General features: G+C 46.9%; 1 protein-coding gene across 2 annotated transcripts in view; it reads left to right on the top strand.

The window, feature by feature from the left end:
- Positions 1–23413, top strand: part of LOC133389629 (probable cation-transporting ATPase 13A5) — a 68592-nt gene that overhangs the window by 7945 nt on the left and 37234 nt on the right. The window contains exons 2-10 of one of the 2 annotated variants that reach the window (XM_061637635.1): positions 2912–3085; positions 5079–5219; positions 7603–7673; positions 7826–7906; positions 8465–8534; positions 9603–9737; positions 13016–13088; positions 13645–13776; positions 22119–22289. In XM_061637635.1, the coding sequence (XP_061493619.1) occupies positions 2912–3085; positions 5079–5219; positions 7603–7673; positions 7826–7906; positions 8465–8534; positions 9603–9737; positions 13016–13088; positions 13645–13776; positions 22119–22289 (1048 nt within the window). The remainder of the gene's footprint in view (positions 1–2911; positions 3086–5078; positions 5220–7602; positions 7674–7825; positions 7907–8464; positions 8535–9602; positions 9738–13015; positions 13089–13644; positions 13777–22118; positions 22290–23413) is intronic. The other variant, XM_061637636.1, reaches the window with a different exon arrangement.

Raw genomic sequence — 23413 nt, 5'->3', positions numbered from 1 at the left:
AGGGCAGCAGGATGGGGACAGGCCAGCCTAGGCCAAGGGAAGCGAAGGGGGCAGGAGGCTGACCTCTGCTGGAGGGAACAGTGTGTCCTTAATTCATTGGGTCCTCCATACAACACCATAGGCCACCCTAAAAGTGGGGGGTGGGCTTTAGTGTGATAATGGGGGGGGGGTCCTTACAAGTACACCAGAGCATCCCTATTTCTGTCTGTGTGGGATGCTGCAAGGCGCATGCCAGCCCGTGCAAAGACATGTACATGGAGGGGAACCTTATGGCCTGCTGCCCTCAGGCTGCCCCTCCTCACCTGCCTGAGAAGGGTTTGTGGGTGCCCTGAGGGTGGCCCAGACGAGACACCAAGGGGGCAAAGATCCCCTGGCCACAGGAAGGGCCGCTCTGGACTCCCCCACTTGCTTCTCTGGCTGTTTAGGTGGTCCAGCCAGGCTGCTGTTGTTGCCGTGGGACGCCAAGAGCCACCCTGAGCCAGCAGCCCTGCTGTGTGGGGCAGCTACGTAAGCAGGAGCCGCCTTGGTGAGGCCTGCCCTGCCCGCCGGCCTGGGCCAGATTTCTCTCCCTGCTCCTCCTGCCAGAGAAGCCAGCCAGCCAGCCAGAGCGGCCCAAAGCGGAGGCAGCTTGCCCTCGGCCGGCGGGGCCTGGCCGTGCCAGTGCCGGTGACGCCGTGGAGCGCAGGGAGCAGGGGCACCCTGGGCCGCCCCCATTGCCCCGTCCGGCCTGGCCCAGGAGGAGACGGTCAGCCTCCGTGGGCAGCGCCAACTCCTATGGCCGCCTCCTGAGCATCAGCAGCATCAACAGCGGCTCTGCCCCCTCCACCCCAGAGAGGGAGCCGTGCCTGCCACAAGTGCGTGCGCCTGGGGTGGGATGGAGGGACCCCCACCCCAGAAGTGGCTTTGGGCCGGGCGGGGCAGGAGAGCCAGGCGGGAAGAGGGAGGGAGAAGCAGGCCTGCTGGGCCTGGAGAAGTAGCCAGGTCTGGAGCCGGGCCTGGACGTGGGGGTGTTTTCAGGTGGGGTGGGAGAGGCAGAAGGTGGGGAGCCGGGGGGCTTGTTTGTGGCAGTTGGAGGAGAGGACGGGCGGAGGCCACAGGTCGCCCATTGCCAACGCCGCCAATTTCAAGCCTCTTTCTCTGGTGAATCGTCAGCCTGTTAATGTTCATTTTTTGCCCCTGTGGTCTCCTCTGTTAATTTTTATTTTTTGCCCGTTTTGACTTTGGGGCGGTGCTGCCATTAGAAAAAAAAGATACGTATCGCACTGTAGCCGTCTGTCCTGTGATCTGTCAGAGCGGTTTTTCTGTTTTAAACGGTTTTAATACGTATTTTGCTGTTGTCCTATTATCTGTGATACTGGTCTCTCTGTTTTAATATTTATTTATTTAATATTCATTTATTTATAACCACTCTTTTAATGACAGTGGGATAAAAATATTAGCAGATGAATAAACACTGAGGCAAGAAGCAGAGAAGGGGCCAAACATTTCAATGGGACAGCTTTGCCCCACACCTCAGTTTTCTGACAGAGAAATAGAGAGGTATGTCATCCTAAATGCATTTTCTTTAACATCCTATTGAGTTTGATGGATGTTAGCTTTCAAGTAAGCATACTTAGGACTGTAGCTTAGTTTTCAGTTTTCTGTTTGGGATTCAAGTATAATTTGTTTGTGAAAAGTGCCTTTCCTCCATATTACCAGAGGGGCACAGAAATTAGAGTTGAGCTGTTTGTCTGGATTGTAAAGATGCTGGCTGAGTGTATTTCCACATAGACTGTTGTAGTAAGCCCAGTTGAAATGCTTAGAAGTGGGATTAACCACTGGCTACCGGGCCAAGTTCAAGGTTCTAGTCTTGGTGTACAGCTCGGGACCAGATACCTGAAAGACCGTCTTATCCCTTACATACCCAGTCGATCACTGCGCTCTGCAGGTGAGGGCCTCCTGCAGATACCATCTTATCAGAAGGTCCGTTCTGCACAACACAGGAAACGGACCTTTAGTGTGGCAGCACCTACCCTGTGGAACTCCCTCACCTTGAATATTTCTTTTCGGCGCCTATTAAAGACTTTCCTCTTTCAACAAGCCTTTTAGGTTGAGATCTATCCCAGTCTGCATCTGTGTTAGAATTGCTTAATATGTATTTTAAAAACGTTTTTAACCCTTTTTTAAAGTTGATTTTTAAAAAAATGTTTTTAACGCTGTTTTGTTTTAATTTATTTTAAGATCTGTTTTTTATGATGTTTTAAAGTTTGCTGCCCTGGGCTCCTGCTGGGAGGAAGGGCGGGATACAAATCAAATAATAATAATAATAATAATAATAATAATAATAATAATAGTGCTGCCAGAGGGGCTGTTCTCAGGGCTGATCAGTCGATCTCAGCCCACCCTTGAGATAATACAGGTACCCAAGAAAAACCCTGCAGCTGACTCAGGCCAAGGCGGACCGCTCTAGTCTAGCACATCCTGGTCAGGGGCCAAGCAGGTGCCGCTGCAAAGCCCACCAGCAGGATAGGAGCGCAGCAGCGCCCTCTCGCTGTTCAGAGACAGGTAGCCTTTGGCCCTACAGATAATCTAGCCGTCATGATGGGGGTAGCCCTGAACAGCCTTACCCTCCATGAACATGTCTAACCCTCTTGTGAAGCTGACCAAGCTGGCAGCCATCATTGCACCCAGTAGCAGTGCATTCCATGGTCTAACCATGTGCCTCTGCGTGGAGAAGTGCATCCTCTTGCCTGCCCGGACCCTTCTGCAGTTCAGCTTCACTGGATGACCCTGGGTCCTAGTATTATGAGAGAGGGAGAACAACTTCTTTCTATAGTTCCTGCATCTTTCATCTCGACTTTCTCCACCTGCAGTTCTACTGTTGAGAAAACACCTGATGATACAGGCACATTTACCCTGATTTTCTGCACAGGACATATTTGGCTACCGGACCCAAGGCTGCCGGAAGGCCCTGTGCGTTGCTGGGTACATCCTGTCCTGCGGAGCCCTCCTGCTTGTGTTTTACTGGAAGCCGGAGTGGGACGTGTGGGCAAACTGCGTGCCCTGCGACTTGGAGGAGTCAGACGTTGTGCTGCTCAGAACCACAGTAGGTCCCTTCTGTTTCTTCAAGGCAGCTGATCCGAGTTCATTACGAATTATTCATCAGTGGATCCTCTCAGGATGTGGCAGCCGGGCCGCTGTGCAATTTTCTGCTTGTTAAGGTTCTCGCAGCAAACAACTGGGGATCCTGCCACACTGCTGAGTAGTGTGAGAATTAGCGGCTTTTCATTTATTTATTTGTTTTACATGTTTAATTCAAATGGCTGCAAAGATAATTTTGAAATGTGAGCAAATAGCAAAACCAATATTGATTTGCATAATGAAGTGCATTTTCTTCATGCAAAATGATGGACAATGCAGCACAGAACCTATCCAAGGATTTACATTTTAAAAAATTGTTTGACGGATGGGCATATGAGGAACAGGGATGGGATCCGTTGGCCGGTGCCGGCTCAAAAGCATTCCATCGATCTAAGAGGCTGGTATCGACTGGAGTCCGTTCTTTGTCTGCTAGCTGCTGCTTTTACCAATCTGTTTTCCCCCTCACACATACACAAAAATGGATATTAATATCGATATTTTTAAAGGAAATGTCGACAGATGAAAGGAAATGTTGACAACATTATTGTTCTTGATATTTTAGAGGCTGATTCTTTTTTTAAAAAAATCAGTTTTTGAAAACAGCAGTGGAAAATTGGTACATAAAAATCCAGTCTGTGATGATAAAGAATAAGCAAATTAATGGAAAATTCAGTACCAAATCCGAATTGGGTGGAATTCTAGCACATCCCTACTGAGGAATGTATATTTATTTGCATGGGCTCAGGGTCTACCGTCACATCCTAAGGGTTCTAGATAGGGAAGAATAATACTCAATATTCTAATTTAAACCTGGCTGCCAAAATTGCATCCCATTTGATGAAGGTGGCTTCCTCTAACCAGGTGCTGATTGGCTGCAGAAAAGCCAGGAGCCCCCCTCCCCCGGCTGCATTCCCACAGGGACCTAAGAATGTGTTACTGGCTGCTAGAAATTTGAAATGCTTTCCCAACCCAGTTGCACCCACAAGGAGTATCTTTACCACTCATGAGTTCTTAGCAATAAGGGCCCTTCTAAAGTGGTGCTTTTTTGCAGGTGTATTCTGCAACGTGTTCTTGACACAGTAATACAAAAAGAGCGTATTAGTGGTGGATTTATACTGGCCCATTCATAAAGATTTATGATCAGCTGCCTCTGGTCTCCTCTGCATGCCTGGAATGAAAGATGCTAGACTGGCAGAAATGCAGGAGAGAGCCTTTTCAGCTGTGGCCCCAAAGTTCTGGAATACCCTACCCCCAGAAGCCCACTGAAACTGATTTTATTCCCCCCTTTTTTAGTTTTACCTCTTTAGTCCCCTAGATTAACTGTATTTTATCTATTTTAATTTTTTAATTTTTTTATTGTTTATGATTGTATTGTGAGCCGCCCTGATTGCCCTGTTTTAGGGTAGAAGGGTGGGGTATTAACATTATTATTATTAATAATAATAATAAATTCTGCTTTATTAGTTGTTCTGCAATGCTTCCCCAGTGCTGCAGCATTTTTACTGTCTGCAAGGGCCCTAGTGCAGCCAAAGTAGGACACGCCCCACAACCCCCCCCCCAGAACATTTGTGGTATGAAAAGCTATAGGAGTTCAGCTGGAAGTTACAGGATGTGCACTGATTGGAAATGAGGCAGTATGGCCACCCCAAAACATTTACAGGTGCAAACAGGATTGAAAGCAGGATTGTGTGTGATCACCCTGATCGCACCATGGGCACAAATCATCATGAATGCACAATAGGAAGAATGTCTGGATGGGCCCCCAACACGGAGAACAAATTACTTGTTCTTGAAAGCTGTAATCATTGTGGCTGAAATTTATGGAGCTCCACAACAAAGGAAGTAGAGCATTATTAAGCATTGCATTAATAATTATATAATTCCTCCTCTAATAGGTGTGCCATTTCCAAGAAGATTAACCCAATGTTTCTGTGGTTTCTGTCTTTTTCCTCCCTTAGGATGAGTTTCAAAAGTATACTAGAAAGAAGGTGATCTGGCTTGACTTGCTGAGACTCTTGGACAGTGAGAAACTGGATCACATCCTCAGTACAGACAGGGATTCTGTTCTAAGCAAAGCCGTAAAGAAGCCCGATATGAAAGTAAGCATTTCTTAGTGTGGACAGGCAAGGGGGTGATGGGCACTGAAAAGATGTTTAGTTATTTCCGCTTCCTCTGCCCCATTTCATAGTGGAGGAAAATGTATTTTGCATCAGGCAGAGTTTAGGGATAGGTGATATTGAGTGAACCTGACCTGAAAATGTTGCTTTCTAAAAGTTGTGCCTGAAGTCTTCTTCCCTTGGACAAATCTCCCGAGTTCAAGGTCTCTAAGCCATTGCACATGCCAAGATAAACTGGTTTGTGGATGAGTTTGCTGCCCTGGGCTCCGTGCGGAGAAACAGCGGGATATAAATTCAATTGATGATGATGATGACATTGTCAATGCAAGCCAGGCCCTGTGCAAAGTGAAGACTACAAGCATATACGGGGTGTCTTGGAGAATCTTCATCACCATACTTATCTGGGGGTCAGGGGAGAGGGCTGTAGCCTATGCATGGGCCTGAATGCTTCCATGTGCAAGTGGTATGCATGCAGAGGCACTGAGCATCATGGGATCTGCTTGGGACCTGCAAGTGGAGATCAGGAGACCTCCCCACCAAACCCACATGGCTACATGGAAGAGGGGGGACTGATCCCTAGTGCTGAGGCTGCAGCTTTTGCTGAGGCTTGCAGGCCCCTGTTCAGAATCCGAAGAGCCCACTGCAGGTTCCAGTAAGTCCTCTTTCCAACTGTAAAGCATCCTGACCCAAACAGAAAACTGCCTCTCCCAATCCGTTTGTTATTTATTGATTGAAATGTTTCTAAACTGAACTTTTGTAAAAACGCACCATGCAAAAAAATAACAGCCACAATAAAAACAATAAAACATCAGAAAAAACATCCATGAATATTGGTTGGTTAAAAGAAAATCCACATTCCAAAGGCCTGTCCAAATAACTCGGATTTTAGGTGACATCTAAAAGAAGCACCTGGTTGGCCACTGTGAGAACAGGATGCTGGACTAGATGGGCCACTGGCCTGATCCAGCAGGCTCTTCTTATGTTCTTATGTTCTTAAGGCAGGGATGATTCCTGCCAAGCCTCTACTGGGAGGGATGATTCCACAAGGCAGGGCCTGCCACACCGAGGGCTTGGTCCCTAATAAAGGCTGACCGGACCCCAGGGGTGTGGGGAACCACAAGAAGTGCCCCATCAGAGGACCTGGGTGATTGAGGTGGAGCATATGGGATCAGATGATCCTTAAGGTACTTTGGTTGTTTAGGGCTTTGTGAATTAACAAAAGAACCTTAAACATAGCCTGGCAACAAACTGGCAAGCAGCGCGACTCTGCCAGCAGAGGAGTGAAATGTTGCCAGTAAGCTGCTCCTGTGAGCAGGCTGGCCACTGCATTCTGCGCTAGCTGCAGCCTCTAGTGACAGAAGCGGATGAATCAGTTTCCCCAAATTGCAGATCTGCTCCTTCAGAGGGAGTGCAATCCAATTCCAACTGATCTACCTCCTGGACACACCCACAAGACTCTAGGATACAAGTCTCTCCTGACTCAGATGCAATGAAGAAATAAGAGTTGGGTATTATCAATGTACTGATGACCTTGCTCCCAGACTCCTAATGACCGCTTCCAGTGGCTCTCTGGGTCATCAGGTGGCATAAACAGAAACGGATGCCACAGAGTTGGAAAAGACTCAATATTGGACACCTCAGCTGGAACCATAACCACAGTGGTAACATCTAAATCGCCATGGGGTCGAGCAACTTTATCCTCAAAGTGATGAGCTAAATGGCCACAGCGGGCCTCTTTTGCCTCCAGAGGCCTTTCTGCACCAGCAGGTGAGACCAGGTTCCAGACAACCTGGAAAATCTCTGCTGGACAATTCCCTGAGGATGCAATAGAGACAGTGAAGTAAGACTTCTTCAGTGCCCTTATTGTCACATGGTGGGTGCAGATATGTGCCCTAACCTGTGCTTGGTCGGCCTCAGACCAAGTTCAGTGCCACCAGCATTCCAGCCATCATCTAGCCTGTTTCCTTGCCTGCAACTCCATAGAATCCCAGGGAGCGTTGCAAGCTGCACAGTGTGAGAGAAAGCACTCCTTAGTTATTGTGCTGATCACCCTTCGCATCTCGCCATTACAGAACAAGGCAAGAGCCTCCATGGGATCGTCTGTTCTGCCCACTCGAAAAATCCTCCCCCCGGAGCCTACAGGAATCTGTCAGGATCCATAAGTCTCTGGGGGTGGGATCCTAGTTGCCCCCACCCCTGCAGAGGGGAAATGCTGCCGTGATTCCAAACTTCACCAGGAAGTGGTCTGAGTCTCACCATGACATCAGAGTCACAGAGATCCCCCCCCCATTTCCAAACTGCCTCTCATGCAATTATTTAGTTGAATACTGGCCAAAATAAATAATCATTTGTTGCTCTCTTGTAGGTGAGATACATCCAGGTGCAAAAAGTCCGCTACGTCTGGGACCTCACAGAAAAACAGTTCCAAAGAGTTGGGTGAGTTTTTAAGGTCCTAGCAGCACCTTGAAAGTTTGGACTAAAACATGGAGTGGATTCCATTGCCCCACTGACATGGAGCCACCTCTGCCTAGGAGGAGACTCTGAGGAATTAAAGGGGCCCTTCCAGAAATGTTATTTCACCTTTGTAGGTCGCTCGAGGACAGCAACACCTGCTATGAAATACACCGCAAATTTGGAGACGGGTTGACGAGGAAAGAGAAAGCTCTCAGGTGTGTCAGGCAGACCCGGCATTGTCTCAGATTTGGGCAGACCCAACAGGCCCTCCTCATTCACTTCCTTTTGACCTTCCTTCACTCAGCTGGTGTCCTGGTGGGGGCAAAGACTGTCAGATCTCTGGTTCAGATCTCAACTCAGCCATAAACTCAGTAGGCCTGTTACCTTAAACAAACAAATAAACCAAACCTTGATATAGTCCCCTAACAATCTGATGTTTGTGTCCAGGAGTTCAAAATATTTTTCTAACCTTGGGCCAAGTTTGATATCGGTGGCCCTTGCAAAATGTGCCTCCTGTGTAATTTTTCAAGGGAACAGGGCAAAAATTCCATTCTGAGCGATGGGCAAGAAGAATTGTTCTCATTCTGACCATTGCCTAATCTTACTGATTAAGGCATCATCACACGTACAGCCTGATCCCTGATTGGCTGGGATCATGTGAGGACGAGATAGGTCATTCCTCCTTCCCCGCTCCCCACCCTTCCACCACCCTGTAGGATTGGGCTGCTTGTTGTGCAGATATTGACAGGTTCTCCTCCCTCTCTCTTTCACAGGAGGTTGGTTTGTGGGCCCAACGCAATTGAAATTGAAGTTCGCCCAATCTGGAAATTGCTTTTTAAAGAGGTAACAGGGTCCCTTTCCACCCCGGCTCCTTATTTTTTAAAGTGTCTTATACAGAGGTTTCAAAGTGCAGTACACCAAAGCTCAAGCTCCTTTTGGAAGTGTTGTAAATCTAAATTATCCATCCATCTATCTGTACGTACATCCATCCGCACAATAGCTATGTCCCTGAAATGGACGGCTTGGAGAGGGAGAGATAACCAGGGAAGGGTTTTCGTGTGTGGCAGGACGGTGACCTCTGTTAGGTTTTGGTATTAAAAACAAACCGCCCTCAGATTAATTCTTGATCTCAGAATTCTTTCATTTTAATTCTGTATTTGTTGCACCCGGCACCTGCTGGTGGTTCTTGGGTAAAAAATAAAGTGGATCCTAAAAGTAAGCAACAAAGTAGGCCCTACAAGCCAGAAGCCTGTGCACTCCTGATCTCCAGCATAGGGGTCCCTGCTCGCCAGTGGAGGAGAGAGGGAAGAGTGTGATGTGCATGAGCAGGAATAAGTGCGAGTGTGCCTTTGGCATGCTTTGCTTCCATATTCCCCGCGTCTCGGCTTATGGTTGTGTGCAACGATATTCTGCTTAGCATAACAAGCCAGCTTCACAAACCATGATCTGAAGTTGGTTTTTCAAAACCTGACCACAGTTTGTCATTAAACTTTGATTTGCATGCATTGACAGGCCAAGATTAGGGGAAAGTGAAGCTAAACATGATCAAAGTCCTCCTCCCAACTGTGTGGGAGGCGAGGGAAGGCCCAGTGCACAAGCCCAGGCTTGTTTTAGCTCATGCACATCACACTGAACTGTCCGTCCATGGGTCAGGTCCAGCCCCTGGAGCAGTAGGCAATATCATTGCAGTGGGCTGGGTGGAGAGGGACTTCTTCTCGTCCTCTCTCCTCCTCAGGTTGATCTCTATGGTTTAGCGTCATGCCTCAATGCTGCCATGAAGCCCCCCCCCCGCTCTAAAATGTTACATCTGTCTTCACCTGCAGTTTGCAAGAGGCACAACATGATGGAGCCCATTTTGGGCATTGCTCAACAGTCAGAGACACAAAGTTTTTAACCTGTGCTCTTTTGTAGATTCTGAACCCTTTTTACATCTTCCAAGACTTCACCCTGATTCTCTGGCTGGTCCAAGGGTACATCGAGTACTCCATTGCCATTATAATCCTTACCATCATCTCAATTGCCCTCACAGTGTATGACCTTCGAAAGGTAAGCCTGCGTTTCATTTGCCATTGTTAGTCTCATTCCCTGCGAACCCAGGAAAAGAGGTGACTCCTGCCTTTGTATAGAGCTTTAATTCTAAACATAACGATGCTTGAGGGTGGTGGTGGCTTAAGTCTCCCAGAAGGCCTTGCCCTCTTATTTATTTAGAGAGCATTATCCTCTCATCCAAGCACCATATACTGGGACTTCAGTAGGTCCGGAAATGTGCTCTGTGTATGCCCAGGGACACCTTCTTCAACATTATCATCCTGTGCTATGTCCTAGGGCTGGTCATGTCATATCCAAATGAAACCATAGAATAAGTAGAGTTGGAGGGGGCCTCTAAGGCCATGGAGTCCAACCCCCTGCTCAATGCAGGAATCTAAATTAAAGCATCCCTGACAGGTGGCTGTCCAGCTGCCTCTTGAAGGCCTGCAGTGTTGGAGAGTCCACCACCTTCCGAGGAAGGAAAACATTGCTGCCCTTGCAAATTCCTTTGATTTGGGATGAATGGACTTGAACTGTAAATGTTCACCCCTTTGTTGGCTTCCAGAAGGGTTGCTGAAGGCATCTCTTCCATTTGGCTTTGCTTCAGCTGGCTTGTTTCTTTGCTTTTCCTGGTGCCCCTTCAGTCTGTTGTTATGGGGGGCATGGTATGTGTGTATGTGTGTGTAGTGGGGAAAGATATGCTCAATCGATTATATTTGTTTTACCTTCAAGCAGTTATTTCCATCCCTGGTATTCTCCACAGATGTTTTGGACTACAACTCCCATTAGCGTCATAACCATAAGGTGCTGGGACAGATGGGAGTTGTAGTCCAAAACATCTGGAGGATGCCAGATTGGGAAGGGCTTCCCAGAGGGCTTTTTACAACACATGCATTCATGTGTGCACATCCAAGCAAGCACGCAGAGTCTCCTCAGCTGCAATGGCCTTTCTGTAGCACAGACAGGGGAGTCTCCTACCCAATCATGGCCCTCAGGGGGTCCTGTTTGGCCTCTCAGGCCATTTTCCCCAAACTATGCCCATTCATTAGCTGGTTACTAGGGAGGAGACGATTTAATCCTGCCTTGGCTGCTTCGTCTTGTTTTGTACAGAGAACAAGATTCCACAGCCAATGCAGCAGGATTTAATCCCCATTCACCAGCTGAGCAGGAATTTAAGCCCTGTGCAAAAGTGCCCTTTGAAGCAGCTGTCATACATGAGCTGTTTCAAAGAGGCTTTTGAAAAGGCTTTAAGGCAGTTCCTGCACTCCTGTTTGCTCAGATGGGAGAGTGGAGGCTGTCTTAAAGCCTTTTCCAAGTCTCCTTGCATTTATTTCCCTTTTCATTCTCCATGATCAGGGACTTAAAAGGGGAGAGGCGAGACTTGAAAGAGGCTTTTCCAAGTCCCTCTGTCCCTTTTTAAGTCCATAATTACAGACTTGAAGGAAGTGCAAGTGATTTTGGCAGATGGGTGCCCCTGCACCCTGCCCGCCTGCCAATCATGTCACAATGTTCCCATGTGATTGACAAGTGGGCGGCCCCACCCACCTGTCTGTTTTGGCCTGTGAGTCAGATCCTGATAAGGATCTGCTCCATGGAGCCAAAACAGTTCCCACCCCTGCTGTAATGGGATCTGTGGAACCACTGACAGTTCTGTTAAGAAGACCCAAATCCTAAGGCCGTAAAGCTGCTTTTTTGAGTAGGGCAGCAGACATCCGATTTAGTGAAACTGTCTGGGCCACTTGCTTGATCCAGAAACCCACAAAAAGGAAAGATTGCTGTGATGGTCCGAAAACTTGGTTTCAGATTGGTCCCCCAGCTTCCCCTCTGCTAACCCAGGGCTTAATTCTGAACGGAAGCAGAAGCCCTCTGCCCTCCTCCTAGATATATGGGGTTGGCTAAGGGTGCAAAGTGGTGAGGGGTGGTTATCGTGCACATGCCTAGAGGGCACTTTCTTTCTACTCTATAAAATTATGCACGATGGAGGTGGGGAGAGAGAGAGAGAGAAGTTTTATAGAGAGAAGAAATACTTGATCCCAGCTGGGGCAATGCAGTGAAGCTGAATGCTGGAACAGTCAGGACAGACAAAAGAAAGCAATTCTTCATACAGCTTATAGTTAAAGAATGGGAGGCAGTGATGGCCACCAACTTGGATGGCTTTAAAAGAGAACTAGACAAATACATGGAGGAGGAAAAGGCTGTAAATGGCTTCTAGCCACGATAGCTGTGTGCAGCCGCCAGGATCAGAGGCTGCATTTCCTTGCAGGCATCTGGTTTGCCACTGACTATGCGGCAGACAGGATGTTGAGATCCTTGGACCATCCTTACTGATCCAGCAGCTCAAAAAAGAGACCCTGAAGTGATCACTGCCCTGGGCTCCTGCTGGAAGGAAGGGCGGGGTATAAATAAAATGATAAATAAATAATAAAACTTCATTCGTGAACATAGTTCTCTTCCTGCCATTTTATCCTCCCTACAAGTCTATGAGGTTCATCTAGTTGAGTGACTAAACAGGAATTTGATCCCACAGCCTCAGTCCGCTACATTACACTGCTCTCCATCTGTAGCTCTTTCTGCACAACATTCTTGCTGAGCAGACCCTCTGAATCTCTTTCTTCAGAGCAGAAAAAAAGAATTTGAGCAGTGCTTGCCACCGATAATCCTATCAATTTTCCCTTCCACCTCTTTGCCATCGATAATCCTTTGACATTTCACTTCCCTCTGTTAGGGTTGTGGATGCCTGATGACTGACCCTTTGTTAGATTTTCCAGATTGTCAACCAAAATTTTATTTAATATTTATTTATTTATTAAATTTATATCCCACCCTTCCTCCTAGTAGGAGCCCACATAGCAAATCTCAAGCAAGAGTGTGATCTGAATTTCCCCTGCCTCCCTCCCCCTCCTGCTTGGAGGTGACATCATCAGGTTGCTTCCAACCCCTTTCATCCTGCTTTCTTTGCACAGTTTGCAGGGAGTTAGTTGAGGTTGGCTGGGTGATGCGTGAGCATTCAGTCTGTTTTGTTTGTGGGATGGTTATATGACTGGGTGTCTAACAAGCGTTATCCCTCACTTGCCCATGCATTTACCTGGCACCTTCTTATTGCAATATGTCCTCTTCTGAGGGGAAGTGAGTTTGTGGTGCAAGAGATCCCAGTCAACTATAAGTGGGCCACCTGATTTTGCCGGGCAAGCGACTGGATCCCACCTGCAAAAGAGTGGCAGTCTGGAACTGCCCTCATCAGCCCAGCAGGCCCTGCTCAGGAATCATTCCAGTGGCTAACATTCTTCTTCCCACAGCAATCTGTCAAGCTGCACAACCTGGTAGAGGAGTACAACAGAGTCCAAGTCACAGGGTGGACCAAGCACGAAGGTGTGTAATGGGGTACTTACCCAGCTGCCCTCCCCTGCTCCATATCCGGCCCTTCCAAAAGCCATCCTCCCTCCTCCGCTCTCTCTACACCCCCCACCAGCGTGCAGCTCCAATTCAAGGTGCTGCTTGGACCTTCAAAGGCCTCAGTGTCTTGGGCCACCCAACCCACAGGGATCATCCCACAGTCTCTGCGGTTTACATCCTCAGAGCGCCTTCCTGTCAGCACCCACCAGGTATCAGATAAACAGCAGAAAGGCCCCTGGCAGAAGAGAGGGCGTTTCTGGATCGTGGCTCGCAAGCTCTGGCACCCCTCCTTCTGGAAACGTGTCAGGAACTCGGCCTGGCCCTTGACATTAGTTTTGACTTAAGTTTTCACAGGCAGTTTTACCTGTATTCTTACTATGCCTCAGTGTGTCTCTTAAAAATGGCTGTCACCCAACTGGAGTCTAAGGACAGAGTCACACTGCAATGCATGGCCGGCTTGAGCCGTAATTCAAGGTAGCCATAAAGCCGCAGCCAACTTATTTCTAAGCAGCCTTTCCTCCCTTTTCTTCAGGCAGCTGTCAGTTGGAGTCTTGCTATTTAGTTCCAGGGGACGTCCTTCTCTTGGAAGGCCGGAAGATTGCTCTGCCGTGTGATGCCATCCTCATAGACGGAAGCTGCGTGGTCAACGAGGGGATGCTCACAGGTACAAAGCGCTGGCCTCCTTCCTCCCTTCCAGGCATGCACTCCTTCTGCCACCACAACCTCTGGCTGTTTCTTAGGCAGAGGAGGGAAATTCGAGAGAGCCAATCCCTGAGATGCCTCACAGAGGATGGGGGGGGTAGGGGGGCAGGTGACGTAGGTGGTGCGTTTTTGATCATTATGAAGGATATACTCCAGGTCACTGCCTGCAGATTAAGCAGCCAGACTGTTTTCCCTGGCTTTGGTTTAAAATACGTTTGCCCATGGCTGGACAATTAAATCAGTAAATTTGCACAGAGCACTACCACTTCAACAATCATGGCTTCCCCCAAAGAATCCTGGGAACTGTAGTTTTTAGGGGTGCTGAGAGATGTTAGGGGAACCTTTTTCTCTCATAGATAACAGAGGTCTCCAAGCGGGTATTGTAGCTCCCCCTACAGCTCAGAGACAGGAAACGCTTCAGCAAATACTTTTGCTCCTCCCCTCTTGTTGAGGCTCAGTTTGTTTCCTGCCTCAGCTCGGAGAGCATCCTATTGAGTTGTCTTTCCTCTCTGAAGGATAATAGTTTCTCCTCCCTTACTGTGCTTATCTCTTTCTTTGTTTCTTACGCTTCTTTCCCCTCTGTTTGTTAAAAAAAATAAAATAAAAATCTGTCACATTCTTCATCTCTTTCCCTCTGTCAGTTTTCTTTGCCTTCTGTCAGCTGTCTTTCTCGTTCTTCTTCCTGCGAGACACGGACAAAACGAAAGGTCATGCAGCAAGAGAGAAGAAATATCCTAAAAGCCTGGGCAGCACTCAGCAGTGGCCGCAGTCACTTCCTGCCCACTCTGACTTCCCACCAATTTTCAGCAAGGGCTGCTTATTGGCAGCGATGACCCGCTTGAAGGGATGACTTCAGGGCTTAGCTTCCCAGCCCCCATAAGCCTACGCACAATTACCAAGGCCTTAGTACCCAGCTGCAGGCAGCCTTCAAAGAAAATGCATTTTAAGAGCTTTGGGCAGCACTTGGCGGTAGCCACAGTCAGCACCCAGCCGCTACAGACTCACGCCATTATGCGGCAGGCACCAAAACTGGATGCTGCTGATCCCACTGAGGGGACTTCCTCAAGGGGCACTGTGCTATCTCCAGTAGATAAGTCCGCGGAGGTGTCTCTAAGATCTCTGGGGTTCAGGGAAGCACCAGTGCCTGCTATTGCAGAAAGGAGTGGAGCGGCAGCACCATCTGTTTGGAGCAGCCCACCATTTCTGAGCACGACAGAGGTGCCTGCCATTTGGAGCACAGTGGAGCTGCTGCACCTGACGAATTGCATTTTCCAGACCCCCCCATATTTAATGTCAAGTGTGTATTGGGAGCAAGAACCCCATCCTCTGTTGAGGAGGTGGTAGTAATGGGGTATGGCCAATCAAGCCACACTTCAGTTGTAGAACAGCAGCCTGTTCACAGGTCAGCACAGTTGCAACAGGTTAATCCCCCCATCCAGCAACAGCCCAACAAGTCTTGCCGCCCAACCTTTTTTTGCCTGAGGTGTAAATTTTGCTGCTGGCGGCTTTAGAGCTCAAACTGCTCTTCTCTGTGTGTGGTGATTTTGGCCTTGCTATTTTTGTCCTTGGCTGCATTTAGAGGTCAAACCATTCCCCTCTGCGGTATGCGGTTACTTTGGCTTCGCTAATCCACCACAACCCTCTACCAGTGTGTGTGTTGACTAATCAGGAATTTCTCCATATAATATCTGGTACCGCTCCCTTTCACTGTATGTGTGTAACCATGGCTGTGCCATCCTGGTCTGTTTTTATGGATATCATTATTGAGGCACAGCACAGTGATATGCAGCTGCAGCCATCTCGGTGGCCAGCAGTTTTCATACATTTCACAGCCCGTATCAGCAGGAATTCCACCGGGAGGAATGTTGACCTGCAATTTGGTCTTCGCCTTGTGTGTCCAGTACGTGGTCACCTCAGGCCGTTAGGTAAGCAAGGCAGCCAATACCTTCCAGGTATTCCTTCTCAGAAATTGTGCCAGAGAAGCAACGTTTGGTGTGGACTTTGCTTGTGGTGAGAGAAATGGGCAGCTCTTTATCATTCTCCGCTGCGTTTTGGGTCCTAGCCTGCCCAGTGACTGTGGAAAGGGCTTAGCTTTTCCACTCAGAACCCCGGGGAAAGGGCCTAGCTATGCTATGCAGAATCCTTGGGCTGAGGAGGTTTCCCACCGTTTTTATGGTTCTAGTCTGTCCAGTGACTGGAAAGGGCATAAGTTTACCGTTCGGACTCTTGGACTGAGATTTTATTTTATTTATTTATTTGTTGAATTTCTATACCGCCCGACTAGCATAGCTCTCTGGGCAGTGTACAACAGAGAAATATAAATATACACAATAAAATCCAATATGGCATAGCCCTTTGCTGAGGAGTTTTCCCACCATTTTTGTGGTACCTGAGGAGGTTTCCCACAATTTTATGGTCCTAGTAATGCTCAAGATTCTACAACAAAAGCTCTTACCATATATGGAGCAAGAAATGCGACATGTCCAAGCTGGATTTAGAAAGGGAAGAGGCACCAGAGATCATATCGCAAACATACGTTGGATAATGGAACGGAGCAAGGAATTTCAGAAGAAAATCACCCTGTGCTTTATAGATTACAGCAAAGCCTTTGACTGCGTAGATCATGAAAAACTATGGAATGCTTTAAAAGAAATGGGGGTGCCACAGCATCTGATTGTCCTGATGTGCAACCTTACTCTGGACAGGAGGCTACTGTAAGGACAGAATATGGAGAAACCAATCGGTTCCCCATTGGAAAGGGTGTGAGACAGGGTTGTGTATTTTATCACCCTATTTATTTAATCTGTACGCAGAACATATCATACGGAAAGCAGGATTGGACCAAGATGAAGGAGGTGTGAAAATTGGAGGGAGAAGTATCAGCAACTTAAGATATGGAGACGATACCATACTACTAGCAGAAACCAGTAATGATTTGAAATGAATGCTGATGAAAGTTAAAGAGGAAAGCACAAAAGCAGGACTACAGCTGAACTTCAAGAAGACTAAAGTAACGACAACAGAAGATTTGTGTAACTTTACAGTTGACAATGAGGACATTGAACTTGTCAAGGATTATCAATACCTTGGCACAATCATTAACCAAAATGGAGACAATAGTCAAGAAATCAGAAAAAGGCTAGGGCTGGGGAGGGCAGCTGTGAGAGAACTAGAAAAGGTCCTCAAATGCAAAGATGTATCACTGAACACTAAAGTCAGGATCATTCAGACCATGGCATTTCCGAATCTCTATGTATGTGAATGTTGGACAGTTAAAAAAGCAGGTAAGAGAAGATCAACTCATTTGAAATGCGGTGTTGTAGGAGAAATTTGCACATACCATGGACTTGTGAAAAGGACAAATAATTGGGTGTTAGAACTAATTAAACCACAACTGTCACTAGAAGCTAAAATGATGAAACTGAGGTTATCATACTTTGGACACATAATGAGAAGACATGATTCACTAGAAAAGACCATAATGCTGGGAAAAACAGAAGGGAGTAGAAAAAGAGGAAGGCCAAACAAGAGATGGATGGATTCCATAAAGGAAGCCACAGACCTGAACTTACAAGATCTGAACAGGGTCGTTCATGACAGATGCTCTTGGAGGTCGCTGATTCAGAGGGTCGCCATAAGTCGTAATCGACTTGAAGGCACATAACAACAACAAAGTCTGTCCAGTGATGGTGGAAAGGGCCTGGCTTTCCATTCAGAGCCCTTGGGCAGGGATATGGCATAGTCCTTTGCTAAGGAGTTTTTTCCCGCCTTTCTTATGGTACCTCAGTTGCCACTTGATCCTGGTGTGTCTAGTGACTGTGGAAAGGGCCTAGCTTCCGTTCACAACTGTAGGGCAGAGAGATGTCATAGTCCTCGGCTGGAAAGCCTTTGTGAGATGCACTGGAACAGCAGGTTCAATATTTCTAAGATGCCTGATTCCTCTTTTCCCTAGGCCTGAACACCAGCAGGCCGTTTCCAGCACAACAGTAGAATAATGTGGTGACTCCTCTAGGGGGCCTCAGTGTAAGGAGGGCATATGGATTGCCTCATGAGCCACAGCTCAAGCTCCAGTTCTCCCAAGGCCTGAACAGTAGCAGACCATCTTCAGAGGCAATTGTAGAATAACCCACGCCCTCAGTGTAGTGAAGGTATATGAATTGCCTCATGGGCTGCAGTTGGAAGACCCAGTCTGTTCCCATGGACAGTGGCAGCCCTTCATAACTCTGTACAATTTTTGCAGCCCTTCATAACTGTCTGTGTGAACGTTTTGGATTTATCTAGTTACTTCCTTACCGAGGAGGATCTTACTGTCATTCTGGTTGGAATATGTAAATAAGCAAGATAAGTAAATTAAGCTGAATATAGCTTGTCTATTACATGAGGTTTTCTACCCTATCCACTTCTAGCGTGTCAGTGCAAAGTTCCAGTTTGCTTCTCTGAATAGTTGCAGCCCTTCATAACTGTCTGAGTAAATATTTGGATTTATCCAGTTACTTCCTTTGAAGCGCTCAGGGTTCCCTTGTTATCATCCTGGGTGAATGTAAATTAAGCTGACCGCTTGGTTAAGTCTTCCCTTCACTAGGGGCGCCTGGTCGACTTAAGACAGTTTAAAAATCCATTTAGCATTTGGTAAGGTTTACTTCACTATAATAACTAGGTTCAAGGTTACTCACATTGACATATATGCGCTGAGGTGCAGTTTCTCCTAAAAGGTGGTGGTGGTTCAGTCAGTTCCTGACTTTCATCTGCAGGTCCCTGGGCGACTTATAATAGTTTAAAATTCCGTATTAAATTTATCAAATCAATTTAGCCTTTGGTAAAACTTACTTCACTGTTCAGTTTGTGTAACTTGACTCAAAGTTACACACATTGGCATATTTGTATGGATATTCGGCTTCACTACCTGCAATTAAGCATTTCAGTAGTTAAATAAAAAAAATAAATCTTTTTGATTTTACTGATTTTGTTTTGACAGGTAGTCCTCTGGTCTGGTTATTGCACAGAATATGTCCCTGGGCATCTACTTCCTGTGGCTGACTCTCCAGCACCCCTTATGTCCAGGGGAGGCTCGCAGGCAGGACACGAGTATAGCACCGGGCTCCTGCCATTTTGGGTGGCTAGAGGTTCAAAGCATGTCCATGTTTAGGCAGTCAGGGCATGTTCATCATGTCTGGTGACCACTGCTGGCCTTGTCTTCCATATATTTGCCTGTTGGACCCAGACAAGCTGCTGGCTTCCTCCCTGCATAAACTACATGGTAGCTATAAGACTACCCAAGCTGTGGGCTGTCTCTCTGTGTAACCACGGGGTGGCCTTAAGACAATGGTAAATTTATGAAACAAAACAAAAATATCCTTAAGGAATTCTGATTGGTTTATGGGAACAATAGTCTCTGAGATATTTCTTTCATTTTGAAATTAATCAGGTTGTTTAATCTTGCTACTAGGTGACTGTATGAGGTAAAGCATCTTGACCCATCAGCCATGTTTGCTGGAAACGATAAGTTGGAGTTTACTCCATCATGGCATCTCTAGTGAATCCAGCCATGATGTTTTGTGGTCCCTTTGCCCTAATTAATTCCTTCCAATCTCGCTCATCCTGTGGAGAAGGCTGGGCCTTTATTAGTTGTGCGAGGGGCTCTCTAAGTTTACCTCGGCCGCATGTAAGACATTTGGTTGCATGAGTCTCCATATGTCTCTCTGGCATAAGAGTTACCAGGGACTCATTACCTCATGTTTTCTTTCCACAACACAGGAAAGCAGGAGATGCAGGTTAGATCTGGCCCTCAAATGTAATGTTGTTATGATGCTGATGCTAACCTGCTTGAAATCTGGGGTCGGTCCCTGTAAGAATTCTTTCCTTCAAAGCTTTTCGTGGTTATTATGACAGCACGTAGGGTGTCTGAGCTGCACACTCCATCTGTTGAAAAGCACTTATGTATTTTCCAAAAAAGACAGGGTGGTGCTACGCACTAACCCAGCCTTTGTCACCAAAGTAAACATGGCCTTCCACAGGGAACAGGAAATAATTCTTCCTTCTTCTGTCCCAACCCTTCTCACACCAAAGAGAAGGCGTGGCATTCATTGCAGATTAGATGTCACTGAAGGTGTATATCAATAGAACCAAACCATTTAGGCGATCCGAGTCCCTGTTTGTGTCCTTCCATCCTGCCCACTATGGGGAAAAATGTATCAAGTCTGGCTCTGGCTCGTTGGATCAGACCTTGCATTTCTTTAGCATATGAGTCCCTACACTTGCAATCACCACTGCACATTACAGCACATTCCACTAGGTCCGCATTCTACAAATGCACCGATACTAGATGTCTGTAAGGCAGTGACATGGCCACTCCCAGTACCTTCACCAGGCACTACAAAATTGACCTATACACCTTGGTGGAGGCATCATTTGGCCAGAGTTCTGAAACAAGTCGTATCCTCCTTTGGGCCTACCATTGTCCCACCCTAGGTCTGCAGCTTTAGTACATCCCACTTGGAGACCTCTGTCATCCATGAGAGAAGGAACAGTTTGTTCTTACCATAAATGGTGTTTCTTCATGAATGACAAGAGGTCTCCAAGGCCCACCCTTACAGTATTTGATTGATTGATTGATTTTCCAGTGGCTGGGACTGAATTGGAGTGCCATCACTCCTTTCTACTCTATTTGTCAATGGTCAGTTAACCTTATTCCTAAAGGTTTTTTCCTAACACGCTTGTTGTATGGATGAGTGTTCTTTTGTTCTCGTGTACTGTGTTTGATTCATGAGTTTATAATAATAATAATAATAATTTAATTTTTAGGCCGCCTATCTGGCCGAAGCCACTCTAGGCGGCGTACATATTAAATTCAATAAAATACAAAATACAGTAAATACAATAAAATACAAATAATCATCAGTGACAGAATAGCAGCAATTGTAATACATAGCAGCGGGGATTGAGTATATAATTAGCCCATCCCGATAGTCTCAAAGGCCTGACCAAACAGCCAAGTTTTTAATGCTCGGCGGAAGGTATCCAGGGAAGGGGCATGTCGAAGATCGAACGGGAGGGAATTCCAGAGAGTGGGGGCCGCCACCGAAAAAGCCCTCTCTCTAGTCCCCACCAACCTAGCTACTTTTGTTGGTGGGATTGAGAGAAGGCCCTGCGTGGCGGATCTTGTCGGGCGGCATAGTTGGTGACGCTGGAGGTGCTCCTTCAGATAAACCAGGCCGAAACCGTATAGGGATTTAAAGGTTAACACCAACACCTTGAATTGGGCCCGGAAAACTACTGGAAGTCAGTGTAGATTAAATAATACTGGTGTAATATGATCACGGCGACGGCTGTTTGTAAGAAAACGAGCTGCCGCATTCTGTACCAGTTGAAGTTTCCGGACCATTTTCAAGGGTAACCCCACGTAGAGCGCATTGCAGTAGTCTAATCGAGAGGTGACCAGGGCATGTACTACCAGTGGGAGCTGATGAACAGGGAGGTAGGGTTGCAGTCTGCGTATGAGGTGTAGTTGGTACCAGGCTGCCCGGCTCACTGCCGAAATCTGAGCCTCCATGGACAGCCTGGAATCAAGAACAACCCCCAGGCTGCGGACCTGGTCCTTCAGGGGCAATTGTACCCTGTTGAGGCTGATCTTTAAACCTTTTCCAAGAAATGAAACTGAGCCTCAACAAGAGGGGAGGAGCAAAAGTATTTGCTGAAGCGTTTCCTGTCTCTGAGCTGTAGAGGGAGCTACTATACCCACTTGGAGACCTCTTGTCATCCATGAACAAACACCGTTTATGGTAAGAACAAACTGTTCCTTCCATCACAGAGTGACAATCCCCAGAGTTCCCTGGGAAGAGGGATTGACTGTTAAACTACAGTAGGGCCCACTTATATGGTGGGTTCCGTTCCGGACCCCCGCCGTAAAGCGGAAATTGCCGTAAAGCAGAACCCCATTGACTTTAATGGGGCATGTTGTGCAAAAATGCCGCAAAATGCCCCAAAATCGGCTTTAAAAGAGGGGAGGAAAGCTGCCGCATTAGCGGAACGCCGGTAAGCTGAGCGCCAGTAAGCGGGGCCCTACTGTACTCTGAGAATTGCAGATCTGCACCCTTAACAATCTATAGTTCCCAGGATTATTTGGGGGAAGCCATGACTGTTGAAATGGTAGAGCTTTGTGCAGATATAATAATAATCCATGCACATTGATGGTTTTATGAATGATAATGATATTGTTGTTGTCATCACCAGCCACAACCACCACCAGAGTGATGATGAGGTAGATGTTGTCCACTGAGCCAGTTGGGATTTGGAATGCATTTGTAGGTGAAAGTGTTCCAGTGACCAAGACCCCCTTGCCCCACACGGACGACACCCTGCCCTGGAAAGTGCACAGCATGGAGGATTACAGACGGCACGTCCTCTTCTGTGGCACGGAGGTCATCCAGACCAGGCGAGCTGGCAAGGGGCCAGCAAGGGCTGTCGTGTTGCAGACTGGTGAGTTAAATGGCTTTGTGACTTTGGAAGGGTGGGAATATCTGTCCGGGTCGTGCAAAACAGCAGAAACGCACACAGAAATACTGCTCATGGCCCTTTGCCAGGATGAAATTCAGTGAATAAACTCTTTATCAGATGCAAGAAGTGGATTACATTGGTGGTGATGACCAATCTCAAGCATGCTATCCTGATTGGAAACTTCTTGCAGAATCTGCATTTCCACATTTTACTTTGTGATTTTTACAACATTCCTCATTAACATTCCCTGGATGTGGCTGGATTTGGAGTTTTTAGGAGGGAAAGATGTAAAATACTGGCTTGAGCCAGTAATTCTTAATGAATATTACTGCCCAAACCTTTATAATTTAAAGTTTATATCCACAAGAGTAGCAAAGGGGTGGGGGTGGGGTTTCAGACTCCAGAATGTTTGGATTGGAGCAGACCCCTCGAGAATCTAGGCCAGAACCATTTCAACCCACCCACCCCAGCACCTGGAGGCTTGTTACTACTTAGGCATTAGTGGGCATCCTTTCCTATAAAACCTGTAATGTGGAAGCATTGCTATAGATTGTTATAGATATTTAAATCTTGTTTTTAAACGCTGTACACCTTTACAGCTTTAAGTTGATTTGCTCATGGAAAGTTGAAGCCCTCCTCAGGGAGTATTAGAGGTGTATTATGGGAATGGGAAACTGGAATGGGTGCGATATAGTCAATAGTGAATTTATTTATATGCCACATTTTCGACAAGATTGTCTGTGCTCAAAGCAGTTTACACAAAATGTAAAGGGGCATAAAGCTCAACAATAAAGCTCAAGCTAAAATATCCAAAAGCAACTCCCAAAGCTGATATCACAATCTTTACCTCCCTGTTTGGAAATATGCTAGAGGCCACAAAGCTGTAGAATGGTGTGACTCTCTCTCAAAAGAAATAGCACTAATATATAGGTTAGAAAAATAACGCAAAATACAAAACTGAACAGTTCCCCCCCCCCTCAGTTGGCAAGGGATTGGACTAGATGATCTCTGAGGTCTTTTCTAGCTCCATGGGTCTTTGATTCTCTTCTGTGAGCGTTGCATAATCAGTGTCACGCACAAAGAATGCATACAAACACCACATGAAG

The sequence above is a fragment of the Rhineura floridana genome, chromosome 7 (genome assembly GCF_030035675.1).
Source record: "Rhineura floridana isolate rRhiFlo1 chromosome 7, rRhiFlo1.hap2, whole genome shotgun sequence".
NCBI classification, from domain to species: Eukaryota; Metazoa; Chordata; class Lepidosauria; order Squamata; family Rhineuridae; genus Rhineura; species Rhineura floridana.
The sequence above is the reverse complement of the archived record's forward strand: the minus strand, read 5'-3'. Positions and strand labels throughout refer to the sequence as shown.